General features: G+C 42.7%; 1 protein-coding gene across 2 annotated transcripts in view; it reads right to left on the bottom strand.

Annotated features, from left to right (window-relative positions):
• The window catches only part of TCTN2 (tectonic family member 2), a 28,481-nt gene extending 8,523 nt beyond the window's left edge, over positions 1–19,958 (bottom strand). The window contains exons 1-12 of one of the 2 annotated variants that reach the window (XM_082354004.1): positions 19,559–19,958; positions 19,274–19,381; positions 18,765–18,841; positions 17,130–17,325; positions 14,268–14,368; positions 9,909–10,099; positions 9,265–9,391; positions 7,469–7,610; positions 6,113–6,178; positions 5,078–5,212; positions 4,746–4,823; positions 150–230 (exon numbers count right to left, since the gene is read on the bottom strand). In XM_082354004.1, coding sequence (XP_082210130.1) covers positions 150–230; positions 4,746–4,823; positions 5,078–5,212; positions 6,113–6,178; positions 7,469–7,610; positions 9,265–9,391; positions 9,909–10,099; positions 14,268–14,368; positions 17,130–17,325; positions 18,765–18,841; positions 19,274–19,381; positions 19,559–19,943 — 1,687 coding nt within the window. In that variant the 5' untranslated portion in view covers positions 19,944–19,958. The remainder of the gene's footprint in view (positions 1–149; positions 231–4,745; positions 4,824–5,077; positions 5,213–6,112; positions 6,179–7,468; positions 7,611–9,264; positions 9,392–9,908; positions 10,100–14,267; positions 14,369–17,129; positions 17,326–18,764; positions 18,842–19,273; positions 19,382–19,558) is intronic. The other variant, XM_082354005.1, reaches the window with a different exon arrangement.
• Between the last annotated feature and the right edge of the window lie 319 nt (positions 19,959–20,277).

The raw sequence follows: 20,277 nt of genomic DNA, 5'->3' as shown, positions 1-20,277 counted from the left end.
AAGCTGCAGAAGCATGGAAAACAACCACCCCCAAGCTAAATGAACAAACTGGGCTTTAAAGTAATTGGCTCCTTAATCAGATTCAAAATATGGTAATATTTCCAATTCTAGTTCACCAGAGAGCTAATCATATTACCAAACCAGATTACCGGATTGCCAAAGGTGTAAAGTCGTGACATTGTTCATCCTGTTGGTGTTTAGAGCTCGAACAGGCTTGCCAAGTTGGTAACCTAGACAAACAACACAGGAGAGTGAGCACCTTTCCCTCTAAAGTTATTTTAACGCAACAGGCGCTACCTCATCAAATCACGGAAAGGAGGAATCCACAATGAAAGGAAATATGCAGGCAAAGCTTTTTCAGAATACCCTCGAGAAAAAGGACGTCACCTTCATTTGTTTTTGGTTTGGTTTGGTTTTTTACTGAAGTATAGTTGATTATAATGTTGTGTTAGTTTCTGGTGTACAGCAAAGTGATTCAGTTGTCACTGAATCAGATTCTAAAACAAAGATGTCCATGTGATTTTTTTGGAACACATTTTTAAAGTAAAAATCTGAAAAGTGAAAAGCAGGCAGGAGTTGGTCTTGGACCTCTCACCCTGGAGAGCAATTAGCTGCTGGGCAGGCCGGTTCATGCATACTTGCTGAGTGATTAATACCACTTATCACAGGGGCTCGTGAGGGAAACTTAAACCAAAGTTACCTTCTCAGGGAACGATTTGCCAAGTAAACCAATTCAACCTCAAGATCTTCTTTAGATCCTATTCCCATCCATCTCCTAGTAATCCAGTTTATTGTTTCCACCTTTTTTTTGTTGTTTAATTTTAATGTCATCAAGTGCTTTTCTTTTCTTATTTATTTATTTATTTTTGACTTGGATCTTCGTTGCTGCGTGCGGGCTTTCTCTAGTTGCGGTGAGTGGGGGCTACTCTTCGTTGCGGCGCGCGGGCTTCTCACTGTGGTGGCTTCTCTTGTTGTGGAGCACAGGCTCTAGGTGCGTGGGCTTCAGTAGTTGTGGCACGTGGGCTCAGTAGTTGTGGCTCACGGGCTTAGTTGCTCCGTGGCATGTGGGATCTTCCCAGACCAGGGATCGAACCCATGTCCCCTGCATTGGCAGGTGGATTCTTTTTTTTTTTTAATACTAATGTATCTTCATTCCTTTTTTTTTTTTTAATTATTTATTTATTTATTTATTTTGGCTGTGTTGGGTCTTCGTTTCTGCGCGAGGGCCCTCCCTAGTTGTGGCGAGCGGGGGCCACTCTTCATCGCGGTGCGCGGGCCTCTCACTATCGCGGCCTCTCTTGTTGCGGAGCACAGGCTCCAGACGCGCAGGCTCAGTAATTGTGGCTCACGGGCCTAGTTGCTCCGCGGCATGTGGGATCCCCCCAGGCCAGGGCTCGAACCTGTGTCCCCTGCATTGACAGGCAGATTCTCAACCACTGCGCCACCAGGGAAGCCCCATGGCAGGCGGATTCTTAACCACTGCGCCACCAGGGAAGTCCCTCCACCTTTTTAATATGAAAAAGTTCACAAGTACAGAAAAGTTGAAAGTGAGCCTCACTCAATACAGCCACCACCTAAAATCAACAACTGTTAATATTTAGCCATATATGTCTTATCTATTATAAAAGCATATACATTGGAGGGGAGGGGCAGGACCACGTGAAAATAAGTTGTAGACATCATGACACCTCACCCCTAGAACCTCCATCACACATCTCCCAAAATTAAGAACATTCCCCTACAGGGAATTCGCTGGCGGTCGAGTGGTTAGGACTCCGCACCTTCCCTGCCGTGGTCTCGGGTTCAATCCCTGGTCGGAGAACTAAGATCCCACAAGCCAAGGGGTGCAGCCAAAAAGGAAAACAAACAAACAAACAAACAAACAAAAAACATTCCCCTACATCACCATGATGCCAGTATTTCTCCTAAGAAAATTAATAATAATCCCTTATAATCATATCATATCCAGTTCATACTCATATTTCCTCCTAGGTCCCCTCCAAAAATGTGTTTTATCGCTGTTTTTACAAACTGGGATGCAATTGAGGTTCATGCATGGTGTCTGTGTTTCCAGCACGACGCCCCACCGTTCCTGAACCAGAGGCCTCCCCTCTGGCCACAGGTCTGACCCTGCCCGCGTACACGTCACGCTCACGCCTTCCTCCTTGGCTTCCCCCAGGTTATTCCTGTCCCCAGCACCCTTTCCAATTATCTGCTTCTCAAGGCGCAATTTCCTCCTCGCAGCCCTGCGTGGAAACCCGCCAGGGGCAGGGCTCTGACTCGCTCACTGCTTTTCCTCCAGCACTGAGAACGGAACCTGGCAGGCGCTGGGCACTCAACACTGCTCCTTAGTGATGCAAAGTCCGGGAGAGCGGTCAACGTTCTACTCCTCTGAATCCTGGAGTAACTGTCCCGAAGTCCCTCACCCGTTTATTAATTATCTTGGATTGTTCACTGTTGTTTCCTGTAACTTGGTGCTGTCATTCCAAATGAGAGAGTGAATTCCTTGAGGACAGGGCCCATGGCATATAGTCCTCTGAAAACCCCGTCCTGACTCAGAAAGCGCTAGAGACAGTGGCTGTATCTATTCAAGCTGTTTCACTGCCTGATCAGTTCTGGCTCTTAATTTATTCTTTTTTGATGACAGTGTCAACATTTTTCACATATTCTGATGGTGTTTCTCAGAAATCTTGTCAAATTAAGTCAGTGAAATGAAAACCCTTAAATTCCAGGAGCCCACTTTTAAAGCCAACAATAAATCCCAAGCGCCACATTAATAAGTACATTAAAATCCTATTTAAAAGAAAAAATATATATATATATAAAATGGGTCGTGTATGATTAAATCAGTATATATAAGTATTGAAGATCATGCAAAATAAAAACTTATTTAAAAGTAAAAAAGTTGTTCCTTCATGATTAATTACTGCCTGTTGAAGAATAGTAAGGGAATTCCCTGGTGGTCCAGTGGTTAGGACTTAGCGCTTTCACTGCCAGGGCCCAGGTTCAATCCCTCGTCAGGGAACTAGGATCCCGGGGCCATGCAGGGTGGCAAAAAAAAAAAAGGATAGCAAAAGGACGGAGAAATTTTTTTAAGAAACGATGATAGGTTTATCCAACAAGTATTTACTGAACACCTACTATGGTCTAAGCCACAGTTGTCCCATAGAAATATAATGCAAACCTCATATTTGATTTTAGAATAATATGTATCTTTAGAATTTTTTAGAAATTAAATTTTTTTCTAGTAGCCCCATTAAAAAAGAGAAAAAGAAATAGGTGAAATTAGGGACTTCCCTGGTGGCGCAGTGGTTAAGAATCCGGGGACACAGGTTCGAGCCCTGGTCCGGGAAGATCCCACATGCCGTGGAGCAACTAAGCCGGTGCGCCATAACTACTGAGCCTGCGCTCTAGAGCCCGCGAGCCACAACTACTGAGCCCATGTGCTGCAACTACTGAAGCCCACGCGCCGAGAGCCCGTGCTCCACAACAAGAGAAGCCACCACGAAGAGAAGCCCACGCATCACAACGAAGAGTAGCCCCCACTTGCCACAACTAGAGAAAGCCCACGTGCAGCACTGAAGACCCAACGCAGCCAAAAAAAATTAATTAATTAAAAAAAAAAAGAAATAGGTGAAGTTAATTTGAATAATGTATTTTATTCCACCCAATATATACAAAATATTACTATTTCCACATATGACACTGGCCACATTTCAGGTGCCCAGCAGCTACGTGGGGCTAGTGGCTAGAGTACCAACAGTGCAGTCCACATACTGGTTTAGGCCCTGAGGAGGCAGCAGTGAACAAAAGAAATAAACAAATACATGACAACCCGGGTGGTGATATATTTGCACGTAAATACAAAATGCGCAACATGACCAGGAGTTCACAGTCCCCGGGAAGTCTCTCCACAGATTCCAGGTTAGGAACCCATCATCTGCAGCTTATTTCTTTAAAAATTAATTTTACCAACACTTTATTTTTTTATTTTTTGGCCATGCTGTGTGGCTTGCGGGATCTTAGTTCCCCAGCCAGGGATCAAATCTGGGCCCTGGCAGTGAGAGTGTGGAGTCCTAACCACTGGACCACTGGGGAAGTCCCCCTTACTAATGCTTTAAATGCCTTACTTTCTTTTTCAAAAGACGAGAGTTCCCTGGAGATCCAGTGGTTAGGACTCTGTGCTTTCACTGCTGAGGGTGTGGGTTCGATCCCTGGTGGGGCAACTAAGATCCCACAGGCCGCACAGCACAGCCAAAAAAAAAAGAGAGGGGGAGGGAGGGATAAATTAGGAGTTTGAGATTAGCAGATACAAACTATTATATATATAAGATAAGCAACAGGGACCTACTGTGTAGCACAGGGAACTATATTCAGTGTCTTGTGACAGACCATAATGGAAAAGAATATGAGGGGGAGTATATATAAATGTGTATAACTGGGTCACTTTGCTGTACACCAGAAACTAACACAACATTGTAACTATACATCAATTAAAAAAAAAAAAAAAAGACCAGTGGCTAAAGAGAGAGGATGTTTTAGGTTTACAACAACTTGTTAAAATATACAACACTTTATGTTAAAAATTAAGCTGTTATCAGGAAAAGAATACAGTATCACAAAAGAAAAAGAAAAAAGTCAGAGTCACAAACTAAAGGTGGAGTTATTTATAATCATCCTTATAGCACAGGAGTGTTGAACTAAAATATGTTTGTAAGATCAGTGATTGACATATACTATCTCACCTGGATTTCCAGACAATTCCTTTTCATTACCACTGTTATAGCTTAAAAATTTCACTGTAAATCTCTGTGTCATGATTCCTAGAAATAAAACAAAGTAAAAATATGTCACCACATCACTAGGAAAAGAAATTATCCCCCATAGTGTTTTCTTTACCTTATAATTGCATTTTGACATGCAAAAAAAAAAAAAAAATACTGTTTTCTGATTAAATCATAAATACAAATAGGAAAAACAAGTCTGAATTAGTTTATCTGTTATAATTATGAAAATCATGAAGAAAGGAGAAAATATTTTAAACTGAAAGCATTCTCGCTGCCCTCCACAAAGTTACCTTTCTGGTGGGCATTAATTTCTGCCCTAATGATTTTGACATTTATTTCACTGATTGTATTATTATTCCATCTGAAAATATAATGTTCTTCCACATTCACATTCCTGGGGGCTGATCCAGTACTTAAAAGTGTTTCTGCAAAAAAAAAAAAAAAAAAAAGAATACTTTCATAAATTAAAGACCTTCAAAAAAAAAATTAAAGACCTTCTTTGGGCTCAAGTTGGTGGTTTTCTCTGCCTGGGTGGCCTTCCCCCCACACCCCACCCCTGCCCTGCCTACCCAATTCCCTTACACAGCAGGGTCATTACTTCCTCCGGAAGCCTTCCCCAGTCCTCTGCCCAAGTCAGCATTAGCCACCTTCTCTATACCATCCCCATATCCTGAGTGAGCTCTGTCCTTTTCAGTTCAGCATCCCTGGTCCCCAGCTCATAGCTTGATGCAGAGCACATGCTTGGAAGAATGTTTGTTAAATGAAAGATTACAGAATGTCAGCTTTTTAAGAGCAGGGGCCTGCTGTATAGTTCACTACTACATTGTACTAATATCCGATGAAGTAAATAATAAGTTCTAGAATTACAGCACGTTGAAAAGAACCACTAGTCATATCCTTCATTAAAAACAAAGTCCTGGAAATATCGGCCAAACTCTACGTACCTTATTTGGCTGCCTCACAAATGCAAAGTTTAATGATCAGAAAAAGAAGAGCAAGAAAGAAGTGAAAATGCTAGGTCCTAAAGAACTCTTTAACTCTCTGAAAAACATTTAAGAAAAGGTCCACAGGCCGTGAGAATGAGGAGGGACCCTGGAACCCACGTCATCCAGGACTGTGAAGGGTCTGGCTCAGGTCACAGATGTTACCCCAAAAAGGCAAGACAGAACACGGAACAAGCAAAATGGTAGTGGGATGTCTTTCTAATGGTTGTGAACCTCCTAAGATTCTCAATAAAAGTGTATTTTACCCTGGGACTACATATTACATGCAAGAAATGACATATATTCCCATAGAAATGATATAAAAGTGTAACATTAAAATACCTGTATTGGTGATGAATCTGTCTAGGTCAGTTGCTTCCTCATAGATTACTTTTGGTGTAACTATGCCTGAAAAGATACATAAATGAACTTCCACAGGAGTACATGACCTAACATGATCACACTTATCTATGAGAATGAAAGCTTGCCAAGCAAATACGGTAACTGTGCCCGCCCTGTATGCCAACTACTCAGCTCCCCCCAACTCCCCAAACGCCATCAAATGGGAATCCCACTATTCTTGGCATCTAATTATAACTGAGAAGGAGAATCTCAAAGGTCAGTGAAAATAATCTGGAGAGTCACTCTTGTGTAAGAACCAACATGCAGCACGCTGCTGGTCTGGAACGTAAAATGGTACAGTCACTGTGGAAACCAGCTTGGCAGTTCCTCAGAAATTACCTTGTGACTCAGCAATTCCACGGCTAGGTATCCACCCAAGGGAAGTGAGAACGTGTGTCCACACAGACACTTGAACACAAGCGTTCACAGAAGCATTATTCACAATAACCCAAAGCTGGAAACGACCCAAATGTCCGTTAACTAATAAATGGTAACAAAGTGTAGTATATTCGTATGATGGAATATCATTTGGCCATAAAAAGGAATGAGGTTTTTAGAAAAATGGTACAGATGAACCGGTTTGCAGGGCAGAAGTTGAGACATAGATGTAGAGAACAAACGTATGGACACCAAGGGGGGAAAGCGGCGGGGGGGGTGGGGGGGTGGGGATGGTGGTGTGATGAATTGGGCGATTGGGACTGACATGTATACACTGATGTGTATACAATTGATGACTAGTAAGAACCTGCTGTATAAAAAAATAAATAAAATAAAATTCAAAAAAAAAGGAATGAGGTTTTGATCCATGCTACGGTGCGGATGAGTCTCAAAAACATGGTGCTGAGTGAAAGAAGCCAGTCACAAAAGGCCACATATTGTATGAGTCCATTTATATGAAGTGTCCAGAACAGGCAAATCCACAGAGTGGCTGCCAGGGCTCAGGGTGGAGGGAGAAGGGGGAGAACTGTTAAATGGGTGCAGGGCCTCCCTCTGGGGTGGTGAGAATGCTTTGGAACTAGGTAGAGGTGATGGTTGCACAACACTGTGCGTGTACTAAATGCCACTGAACTGTACACATTAAAATGGTTAATTCTGTGTTATGAGAATTTTAGCTCGATTTTTTAAAAAAAGAACAGATATGCAATATGCTGTCTTATGGCACTGAACTTTTTCCAAAGAAAACACCTTCCTCAGTTGGCAGGTGAAATATTATTCTAAGTTGACCCAGTAGAAGTGAGATCAGAGTTTATCTCAACACTCAGGTGTGTGTTCTTATTTTGAACGAACGTCACTTACCTCCCATAGTGCCATTCTTTACCTTCACGTTGGTGGTTCTGTCTCGTTCTGGGTACGCCTCCAGGCTAGTAACGCACTGAACATCAAGATTCTGAAGGAAGGCCACCGGGGCATTCTGCATGCACTGCCCAGCCAGGGATACCTGAGGGCCAGGGGAAATCCCGACAGGTTTACGACCTCCCTTCTAATCATAAAAAAGAGATCAGTGTCTTGTAAAAGTACTCTTTTTGCAGCCGGCTCCTACTGCCGGGTTACCTTCAGCAAAGGCTAGGGCACTGACTAATTGACCGACTTTAGTGAAATGTCTAGCTGCCTTGCTACGCAAAGTCTGGAAGCCACTGGCTGAGGGGTCACAGTAAGTATAGTTGCTAAACAAAATTCCCTGCCCTGCATCATTTACTTTGCAGAAACATGATTATACTCAATTTCATGTTCTCCCCCTCATTACAACCAGATTTTTGTTAAAACCATAAAAATGGATTCTGGGAACTCCCTGATGGTCCAGTGGTTTAGGACTCTGCACTTTCACTGTTGAGGGCCTGGGTTCAATCCCTAGGCGGGGAACTAAGATCCCACAAGCCGAGCGGCGAGGCCAAAAAAATAAATAAAAAAAAATAAAAATGGGGACTTCCCTGGTGGTGCAGTGGTTAGGAATCCGCCAGCCAATGCAGGGGACACGAGTTCAAGCTCTGGTCCGGGAAAATCCCACATACCACGGAGCAACTAAGCCCGTGCACCACAACTACTGAGCCTGCGCTCTAGGGCCCGCGAGCCACAACTACTGAAGCCCGTGTGCCTAGAGCCCGTGCTCCAGAACAAGAGACGCCACCGCAATGAGAAGCCTGCGCACTGCAATGAGGAGAAGCCTCACTCACCGCAACTAGAGAAAGCCCGCGTGCAGCAACAAAGACCCAATGCAGCCAAAAATAAATAAATTTAAAAACAAATAAATAAATAAAAATAGATTCCTATGGATAGTAAAGAGAAATAGTTTAGCCTCCCATGTTTTCTTCCCATATTTTTTCCTAATTTTGAACTTAAAAAAAAATAAAGATTTCACATAAAACTCTATAGTCTTAAAATATTTTTCAAAATTCTATATTATATTAAATATTTAACACAACATTGTAAGCCAAATATATTTCAATAAAAAATAAACAAATACAAATTTTAAAATATTTATAGCTTACTAGAAATTGGCTATTAAATTAATAGAAGTGAAAAACGACAGTTACTTCCATGGAAATTTCTAGAAAGTCTTTTGGCTTTATTTAGTAAGTTCACTCTGAGATTTAGCAAAGACAGATTAAGAGTGACTATTTGGGGCGCAGTGGTTAAGAATTCGCCTGCCAGTGCAGGGGACACAGGTTCGAGCCCTGATCGGGGAAGATCCCACATGCCGCGGAGCAACTAAGCCCCTGCGCCACAACTACTGAAGCGCGCGTGCCTAGAGCCTGTGCTCCGCAACAAGAGAAGCCACCACAATGAGAAGCCCATGCACCACAACGAACAGTAGCCCCCACTCGCCACAACTAGAGAAAGCCCGCACGCAGCAACGAAGACCCAACACAGCCAAAAATAAATAAATAAATAAAAATTAAAAAAAAAAAAAAGAGTGACTATTAAAAGGAAAAAAAAAATCCAGAGGCCTTAAATAGTTGAGTGCCTGAAAAGTCCATAGGAGAAAAATAAGTAACTTAGGAAGCGATTTTTTTTTTAGAGTAATATGAGTTAAATTAACAAGAGGAAGGGGAAAATGAGAAAAGCCTCTAGCATATTAAAATTGAAATGATTACCTGCGGAATAGTAAAATATGCCTTATCTACAGTCATAACTGGATCTCCTTGTTTGTAACCAAAGTCTGAAAAGTCTTTTAGATCAGTATGCAAATACATGTCAAAGGAAGCATGTTGTCCAGAGGAACTGCAAATCAATGAGAGAAACCATCACTAATGTGCTAAAAACAGTTCTTTTAAATTTTTTCTTTGTTTTTTTAATTATAAAAATAATATTTGTACTAAATGCCACTGAACTGTACACTTTAAAGTAGTTAATGGTTAATTTTATGTTCCATGAATTTTACTTCAATAATAATAATAATAATAAAGTTGTAAAATTTCAACAAGACAGAAATGTAAAAGAAAGTTAAAGTCCCCCATGAGCCCACACTCTTTCCGCCAACCCAGAGAATCACTATTGACTATCTGTGGTGTCAATCAATTTCTTTTCGGTGATTCAATTGATTCAGTGAATCAATTTCTTTTCCAATTCTTTCAAATACTTAACACAAAATAAACTTACTAACTGAAATCTAGAACTGAATCTAGAATGGAGGAATTGAAGCATGGAGTCTCTGGAGAGGTCCTGAGAAGGACGTGGCCCATATTCTAGGGCCACCTGGGCGCATGGCCCTCTCCTGGGCAGCCCCTTGGACACTTACACGGAACCGTGATAAAAGTACCCGAGGAAAGGCGAGTTGGCAAGCTGCACACACAGGAACGGAAACCATTCAGGGACTCCACGTGCCATCTGAACGGAGCAGAGCTGATCAAAGGGAGGATTAACGTCTCCTCCAAAAACGCCGGGGAAACAGGACTCCCTGAACAGCGCTGTTAAATCTGATGAGCATTCCTGGAAAGAAGATGTAAAGGAGAAGTGAAAAGAGGAAAGTTTCCCCTGTGCCCGCCATCAGGATCTCCTGGCCAGTGTGATGAACATGCGGCTTGAGGCCAGCAGGACCCCGCCGAGGAAGCAGAAACAAACACAGCCTGCATTCAGGCTAAGGGTGCTTTGCGCTCACAGGAAGTAAAATCGTGCTAAAATTTTAGTCAGTGCCCTACAAGCCTCCAAGTCAGGAACTTCAAACCTTCAAGGAAATCACGTCTTAACTGGGGACCAAAGATATGCCACACAAATAAAAAACAAGATGAGAAAAAGAAAAGATAATATGGAATAGACAACAAATGGAGAATTTTCAGTTGTCATCACCATTCAAATCCCTAGCCCAGAGAAACCTAAGGACATTTAGAGTTAGGGCAGACAGTCCATATTCCATAAGAATCCTTGAAGCTCTCACTGTCGTGATATCACGACCCAATTAATGTCAAGAAGTCACTTTATTCACGCTTTCATTTACTCATCTGTATTCTTCCTTGCTTCTCAAAGGACTGAGAGAGCTAAAAGTTAAATACGTTCTAAATCCCTTGTTTACTGAAGGTAGAAAAGTAAATGATCGACTGTTTTAAACAAGGGCAATTCAAATTAAAAATTGATCATGTCTAAAGTGGTAGGTAAGTTGAAGCTGTCTGAAGATGTCACTGACCCAGAATCCTAAACGATTCCAGTGGTCAGTGCTATACGTATACATATACACCATATATAACAAACATGAAGGAAATTAGAAACAGGGCACAGTGATGCAGTCTGAAAGAAAGAGGGAGAGAATACATTTGACATTTCTGTTGATACCTGAACAGATTTATGATGTGCTGTATTTTTAAAATTAAACATGATTGTTATTAGAAATACAATTGCTAGTATGAGTGTTCCAATATAGACCCTAAGCTTTCCTTTTCCGTTTTGTAAAACCAACCATGACATAAATAACTGCACTCATCCAAAAGTGGGAGTGACTGGGGTCCTCGTACATGTGCCTCTTTTGCATCTCTTATTCTCCTTCAATCTAAAATAAGGATTAAAAATATGTATTTGACCTGGGATTGGCCAATGGTTTCTAAGATATGACACCAAAAGCACAAGCAACAACAACAACAAAAAAAGTGGGGTGGAGAGAGGGGGAACTGGATGAAGGTGGTCAAAAGGCACAAACTTCCAGTTATAAGATAAGTAAGTACTAAGAATGTAACTACAACGTGAGAAATATAATTAACACGCTGTAGGTTACATATGAACGTTGTTAAGACAGCAAATCCTAAGAGTTCTCATCACAAGGAAAATTTTTTTTCTATTTCTTTAATTTTGTATCTATAGGAGATGATGGATGTTCATCAAACTTATGATAGGGCTTCCCCGGTGGCGCAGTGGTTGAGAGTCTGCCTGCCAATGCAGGGAACACGGGTTCGAGCCCTGGTCTGGGAAGATCCCACATGCCGTGGAGCAACTGGGCCCGTGAGCCACAATTACTGAGCCTGCGCGTCTGGAGCCTGTGCTCCTCAACAAGAGAGGCCGCGATAGTGAGAGGCCCGCGCAATGCGATGAAGAGTGGCCCCCTCTTGCCACAACTAGAGAAAGCCCTCTCACAGAAATGAAGACCCAACACAGCCAAAAATAAATAAATAAATAAATAAAAATTTAAAAAAACCAAACATGATAATCACTTCATTATGTATGTAAGTCAAATCATTATGCTGTATACCTTAAACTTGTACAGTGCTGGAGGTCAATTCTATCTAAATAAAACTGGAAGAAAAAAATGATAAACTGGACTTCATCAAATTAAAAAACTTTTGGGCTTCAAAGGACACCAACAAGAAAGTGGACAACCTACACAAGAGGAGAAGTTTTTTGCAAATCATACATCAGATAAGGGACTAGTATCCAGAATGTATAGTGAACTCTTATAATTTAACAACAAAAAGACAATCCAATTGAAAAATGGGCAAAGGGTCTCAACAGACATTTCTTCAGAGAAGATATACAAACAGCCATGAAAAGATGTTCAACATCATTTGCCACTAGAGAAATACAAATCAAAATCACAATGAAATACCACTTCACACACTCGAGGATGGCTATAATCAAGATTATTCTAACAATTGTTGGTGAGAATATGGAAAATTGCAACACTTATACACTGCTAATGGGAATGTGAAATGATGTAGCCGCTTTGAAAAACAGTTCCTCAAAAGGTTAAACATGGCAGTTACCATATGACAAAGCAATTCCACTCCTAGGTAACATAACCAAGAGAAATGGGAACACACATCCAAACAAAAACTTGTATACAGATATTCAGAGAAGTATTATTCATAATAGCCAAAAAGTGAAAACAATCCAAATGTCCACCACCTGATAAATGGGTTAAGCCCTATGTGATATATCCATTCAATGGAATATGATTCAGCCATAAAAAGGAATGAAGCACTGATGCATGCCACAACATGGGTGACCCTTGAAAGCGTGACGCTAAGTGAAAGAAGCCAGACACAAATCCTCCGGACAGACAGAATGTAGGATTCCATTTATATGCAATGTCCAGAAGAGGCAAACCCACAGAGACAGAAAGTAGATTAATAGGGGCCTGGAAAAACAAACTAGTGAATATAACAAAAAAGAAGCAGACACACAGATACAGAGAACAAACTAGTGGCTACCAGTGGGGAGAGGGAAGTGGGGAGGGGCAAGACAGGGGTAGAGGATGAAGAGGCACAAACTACTATGCATAAAATAAATAAGCTACAAGGATATACTATACAGCACAGGGAATATAGCCAATATTTTATAATAACTATAAATGGAGTATAACCTTTAAAAATTGTGAATCAGGGCTTCCCTGGTGGCGCAGTGGTTAAGAATCCGCCTGCCAACGCAGGGGACACAGGTTCCAGACCTGGCCCGGGAAGATCCCACGTGCCGCGGAGCAACTAAGCCCATGCACCACAACTACTGAGCCTGCGCTCTAGAGCCCGCGTGCCACAACTACTGAAGCCCACCGCCTAGAGCCCGTGCTCCGCAACAAGAGAAGCCACTGCAATGAGAAGCCCGCGCACCGCAACGAAGAGTAGCCCCCGCTCACCGCAACTAGAGAAAAGCCCGCGCGCAGCAACGAAGACCCAACTCAGCCAAAAATAAATTAATTTTTAAAAAAATTTGTGAATCATTATGTTGTACACCTGAAACTTACATAATATTGTAAATCAACTATACCACAATAAATAAATAAACCAACTTAATTTCTAGTGAAAACTGAAAAAAAAAAAAAAAGTGGCCTGGGGATGAGGGGCAAGAATGGGAGTGATTGCAAATGGACATGAGGTTTCTTTTTTGAGGGAGATGGAAACGTTCTAAAATTAGATTGTCCTGACAGTTGTACAACCCTATAAATTTACTAAAAATCATTGAAAAAATGTATTTTCTTTCCTTTTTATATTTTCTTAAAGGCTTCTAAATAAGACATTAAAACCATCTCCCAGTATCATCACAATCAGGACTTTATCCAAAGAGATACATTTTTTTCATCCATAAACTAGGCTGAACATGCTGGATAAGAAAATACTCAATTTCAGGACTTCCCTGGTGCAGTGGTAAAGAATCCATCCTGCAATGCAAGGGACGTGGGTTCGATCCGTGGTTGGGGAACTAAGATCCCACATGCCGTGGGGCAACTAAGCCCGTGCACCACAACTACTGAGCCCATGCACCTCAATGAGAGAGCCCGTGTGCCGCAACTAACAACCCAATGCAGCCAAAAAAAAAAAAAAAGAAAATACTCAATTTGAAAACAATGTGCAACACGAAATACAATCTCAGTTTTGTTTTTTGTTTTTTTTGATGCGGACCATTTTTAAAGTCTTTATTGAATTTGTTACAATATTGCTTTTGTTTTTATATTTTGGTTTCTTGGCCAAAAGGCATGTGGGATCTTAGCTCCCCAAACAGGAATCGAACCCGTACCCCCTGCATTGGAAGGCAAAGTCTTAACCACTGGACCGCCAGGGAAGTCCCCATTAGTTTTGTATTTTAAAAAGGTTTTAAAAAGCAGTTGATGGGGAACTGTTGGTGCTCTTCACATGCCAGCAGGTACCATAGCTTTCGTGCCCAATAATCAGAAAGACCATACCTGGTCACAGCAGCAGCGAATGTCACAGGCTCCGGCTGTTAAATTACAAGGGCAAGGACCGAGGGGCTGATACACCTGGTTAGGAATAACAGTCACGTTCTCTGAAAAGTACAAACAACAGAGAAGTTCAGCAGTGAAACACTGACAAAGCATTGCCACAGTTTTGACATTCAAAGAAAGCTGAATCGTTGTTTTACAAACCACCATTACCAATATTCCACATTGAAGAATCCCTGAAATGAGCTATGCATAGAGCATAACTGAGGCTTGTATCTACTCCTCCAACAAAAACCCAAATAGAAGAAAATATGCCAGTTACACGAATTAAAGAAGTCACAGTTGAACTTGAAGATAACCAAGTGACTAAAAGTTACGAGTTAAGATAAATGTAATGCACTGCTTTTATTTTTCAGTACACTGAGCGATCCCTTTCATAACACAGACTGCTTTTAAGCATTTACTTCAAATTCATTACCCCTTTCAGCAGATAAAACTGAAGCCAAGGTGACATTTCAGACAGCTTATCAGGAAGCCATCTGACCACAAGATCACATTTATTTATGCTACACGCTCAACCTCAAGTCCCACCACACTGTGAATCCAAATTTTCACATCCTGATTCTGGTTCAGGTGTGGGGGAAATCAGTAATCTTTACATTGATCGGAAAAGGAATATATTATATTACATTTCAGCCTCCTAACTCGGAATCCAGAGACTAATAGTTGGAAAACTATGTAGCGATTATTTGTTTAAACTCTATGTAACAGTCAACTTCAATGACACAACAGCTGAAGCATCTAAAGAACAACTATTATACATTCTATGCTATAAGGAATAAAGAATAAGAAGGTCCGAGTAACATACCATGTCACAAGGGTAAGGGTCTGACCCTCAGTTTAATCAAACCCGTGTGACATAAGCAAGGCATTTTAGAATAGGGTTTTGCTATGTGATATATAGACAGACGTTTATGTATGTATCTATATGTCTCTGACGTTGTTTGCTACCTTCCTTGTTACCAGGCATACCACTTACCTCCTGGCTGTCCTTCCATCCTTTTTCTTGTTCTGAACTCTGTCTGACTGGGTGCAAAATTTTTCACACCTTCGTGGGTCAGAGTGGACATCTCATAATGACCAATATACAGATACTCTAATTTTCCTAAGTTTGGCTATTTGTACAAAGACATTCCGAAATATTACCTACATATAGCCAAGCATATTTTTTAAAAGAAAAAAAGTCACTGCCTTGAGTGATATAGCTACCATTAAGCCCTCCTGTCAGTTTTGGGTTTTTTTGTTTTTTGGGTTGTTTTGGCTGCACCGCACAGCTTGTGGGATCTTAGTTCCCCAATCAAGGATGGGTGAGCCCCCTGCAGTGGAAGGACAGAGTCCTAACACTGGACTGCCAGGGGAGTCCCCCTCCACAATTTCCTTATGCAGATATAAATATACATATTCTCATTCCATGCTATATGCACCCATCTGCACCTGCTTTTTGCATTTAGTAATATATCTTGGAGATCTTTCCAAGCAAATACACTAAGGGTAGAGTAGCCCACTGAATGTCATTACCGTAACTTATCTAATCCTTCTAAACTTCCAAAACCACAAGGAGGACCACAGTTACAGGATGTGATGTGCGAAGCGGCACTGTGGGAGTCTCAAAGTGGCAGACCTCTGCTACTAAAGAGGAACACTTCTCCCTTCATCCCAGGTGACCATAAAGGTAAGAGGTGCTAGAGTTTGTCGCAGGCAACAGGGGACATGGTGGTGGCACCTATCGAAGTGGACCCTTCAACATCAGCACATCTTCTGTTCTTAGGACACTGCCGTGATGTGAAAGGGAGAGTAACACAAAATCATTTTCTCATGTCCAGAGATGTATGTGCACAATGATATTTGCTGTAGCACTAGTTACAGTATCAAAAGCTGGAAAACTTTTAATTAAATAAACAATGGTTATTTAGCAAATAAACAATGGTGTATCCACACAAGGGAATGCTATGCAGCTATTAAAAGGAATATAAGAATTATATTATATTAAAAAGAACAGAAAAAGAATGAGGAGAACTTACTTGCATTCCTATAAAAAATTTTCTAACTTACACTACTTTTTAAAGGTATAGAACAGCAAATTGTACGTTATTATTCTGTTTGTTCTTAAAGAGAGGAAAATGTGCTCCTATAAGCATAATTAAGCAAGTTGCCTCTGGGAAAGGCAGCTGTCTGTCAAAAGCATTCACTGAAAATCTGCTGTTTTTCTATAAACTCATTCATCAGTCTTTCCCTTCCTTCTGTTTTGTTTTGAGATGGAGTCACAGGAATCAATACAAGGAAAAAAAACTTTACTTTCTCCCAAAAAGGATTTAAAACAGCTTACAAAGATACAAACAGTAGATCAAAATACAATACATCTTTTTTATTTTTTTATTTCTTTTTGGCTGCGCCTCGGCTTGTGGGATCTTAGTTCCCTGACCAGGGATTGAACCCGGGCGTGTGGCAGTGAAAGCACTGAGCCCTAACCACTGGACCACCAGGGAATTCCCAAGATACAATAAATCTTAACTAAAATAACACAAAGTGGGAACTTTTAAGATAAGAAAATTAAACAAAATGAAAATAAGTTTAGGAAAGCAAGACACACTCATGATTGACGCACACAAATTGCATGGCACACACAATCAAACAATGTTTGCAGGGACTTCCCTGGTGGTCCAGCGGTTGAGACTCCGAGCTTCCACCGCAGTGGGCACGGGTTCCATCCCTGGTCGGGGAACTAAGATCCCACATGCTGCGTGGCGCGGCCAGAAAAAAAATATGTTTGCAGTAAACGTTTTGATAGTCAGAGACTTTACTTGCCTGATGCATTTTGGGCCAGAGAGGAGTTGGCATAAATTTCCACTTGAACGAGTAGATGTGCTAAACAGGATGAATGACGGGAGGCTGAAACCAGAAGAGTTTGGACAATACACGGGGCCTCCGGGAACGGATCGGTCTCATTAGACAAACATGAGGGCAGACCCCTCTTCAACCTCACAGTCACTTCCAAAGAATTCTGAAAGGGAAATATTGCTGTACTTTTTATAGTGACTCAAAACAGCATCTATGATTATAAGAACACATGATGGAACGCGCAATCAACCTCCGTTCATTTTACAAAAGAACTGTACGTAAGGATGACATCACTCTGCTCAATTCTACCCTGTAAACCTACAGCAATATGCAAGCCCTGATTCCTAATCCTCAACTGAACATAAAAGCAAGCAAGTTGTGGCTGCTTAGAGAAAGCTGAACACAGGTCTGATAAGGTAACTCAGTTTGTCTAGCACCTTTACCATCCTACCAGCAGAAGATTAAATGCACACAAAAAAGTCCACAAAAACAGGTCCCGGTTCCTGGGGTGCAAGCAAAGGTTGTCTTTCTCATCCTTTATCTCCGGAGTTGATGCTTTGCATATACTGGGCACTCAATAAAACATTCATTAAATGGAAAATATTTCATCTCTCCAGGCTTGAGTGTCCTTACACATAAGCTCAGAGTTGGGTGAGATCAGTGGTTTATGAAGCTGAGTCACAAATCCATTTGATAATCTGATGGAAGCTGGTAACCCTCTCACCAGAAAAAATGCACACACGCATAATTTTACACACAGTTTCAGAGGGTTCACAGGCTTCTTGAAACTCATCCAAGGACCCCTAAGAACCTCTGGGTTGGATGGACGTCTATGAGATCTGATAGTCCACAGTTTCATGGTGGTTCCAAGCGCTAAGAAAGCTTTCTGTTTGCTTGTTTGCGATGCGCGGGATGTGGGATCTTAGTTCCTGGACCAGGGATCTAACCCGTGCCCCCTGTAGTGGAAGCGCAGGAGTCTTAACCACTGGACCGCCAGGGAAGTCCCAAGAAAGCTCTATCTTGTTCGATTAAGAGAACGCTGCAGGGCTTCCCTGGTGGCGCAGGGGTTAAGAATCCACCTGCCAATGCAGGGGACACGGGTTCGATCCCTGGGCTGGGAAGATCTCATATGCCACGGGGCAACTAAGCCTGTGCGCCACAACTACTGAGCCTGCGCTCTAGAGCCCATGAGCCACAACTACTGAGCCCGTGTGCCACAACTACTGAAGCCCGCGCACCACAACAAAGAGTAGCCCAAGCTCGCCGCAGCTAGGGAAAGCCAGCGTGCAACAATGAAGACCCAACGCAGCCAAAGATAGATAGATAGATAGATAGATAAATAAATAAATGTATGTTCTTAAAAAGAAAAAGAGAGAGAGAACACTGCAGGGGGAGTTCCCTGGCACTCCAGTGGTTAGGCTTTCACTGCCATGGCCCCAGGTTCAATCAACCCCTGGTAGGGGAACTAAGATCCCGCAAGCTGCTCGTTGCAGCCAAAAATAAAAAAATAAAAAAAGAAGAGAGAGAGAGAACAACACTGCAGGAACACCAGATGTGGGCCTCCGAAGATGCTACCCAAAAGGTTTTCACCTCTGGCCTTACCACAGTGGGGCTGACAGTCAAACTCCAGTCTCCAGTCTCATTGCTCAGCACTCCGCAGTCAGGAACTGGCAAGAATCCTACGGGAGAGAAGATTAGAATGCAAGGCACTATTGCCCAGCCACTAAGAGGGTGCACTCTTAAGTCAGGAATCCCTTTCCGAGCCTAGGATTGGACCCTTTACAAGCTGTGTGACTTTGGACAAGTGACCACCTCTCTGAACTTCAGTGTCTTCATTTGTTAAACGGATTAAAAGGTATTACTGTTCGTATTAGGAAAATGAGGTGATGCATTTAAGCACAGCGGATAGCTCAGCGAAGGCTAACTAGTAAGATTTCAAGCTTGCTTTTACTGAACCTGTCCTTCGGTCCTCTGCTCCACAGTAGCCCCCATCCCGACTTTGAAGTGGACAGCGGCAAGGGACCCAGGGGATGCCACCTGGCCAGGCTTCTTGGGCGGCCTGGACCTGGCCCAACCTCCTCCCTCCCCACAGGAAGGGCCGGGCTCTTTACCCATCTCGTCCCGCAGCTGGGTCAGGGACACGGTCACATCCTCGGTGCCTCCAACCAGGGAAGCGCTGACTTCAGGGCCGGACATGCGGATGACAGGAGGCATGAAAACTAGCGGGAAAAAGGGACAAAGTGGAGTTAATAGTTGCAGAGCCCCTGCCTACGCTGGGTGGTGGCTTCCTTTGGCGGGGTCTTCCGCAGGTCCCGGAGGAGCCCCAAATTTGGCCTCAGAAGCCTCGTCCCCTCCCTCAGCCCCGGTCCTGCAGGCCCTTGCCCCGCCTTACGCACCCAGGTCCCCCCCCAGAGGCCTCAAGACGCTCTGCAGAAAGAGGAGCCCCAAGAGCAGAGGGACCGGCGGCGGCAAACGCATGCCTGGGGTCTCGCTGGGCCTGCACTGCAGGACCGCGCCCGCCTTAGAAGCCTGGAAGCGCGGGGACGCGAAGCCACTGCTCCGGCTAACTCTCCGCCATCTTGTCAAGCGAACACCCGGAGCTATGGCAACCACCAATCGGCCGCCGGTCTGGCGGAGCGGCGCGCCGTGATTGGACCAGCAGCAGAGAGCGCCCGCCCTCAAACCCAGCCGCAGCATCTCTGCCCAGCCCACGGGCCTTAAGTCCTTCGGCCGCCTTCGCGCTACGCAAAGGATCACGAAAAAGTAGGAGGCCGCGTTCATTTTAAAAGCCAGAGTTCCTCCAACCTGCAGTTAATTCAATCAACCTGGAGTTAATGCAAGAGCGAGCCTACTGACACTAGATTGTAAACAAGCAACTTAATAAACTTGATTTTTATGGTGATTTGGGGGGAGGGACAAAAAGGGGGTGAGGCTGCAGTGCTATAATTGTGTTGTTGAATTGTTCTTATTATTCTCCCAGTTTTTTGAAGGCTTTGTTTGTACCACACAGAGCTCTCAGAACTCCGAAAGCAGGTCTTATCAAAGAACACACAAGAGGTTTTGCCCAGCATTAGGAGAGATGCAAAAGCATCAAAATTCTGCCTGAAAAAATATT

This window comes from Balaenoptera borealis, assembly GCF_965194805.1.
Source record: "Balaenoptera borealis genome assembly, chromosome: 14".
NCBI classification, from domain to species: domain Eukaryota; kingdom Metazoa; phylum Chordata; class Mammalia; order Artiodactyla; family Balaenopteridae; genus Balaenoptera; species Balaenoptera borealis.
The sequence above is the reverse complement of the archived record's forward strand: the minus strand, read 5'-3'. Positions and strand labels throughout refer to the sequence as shown.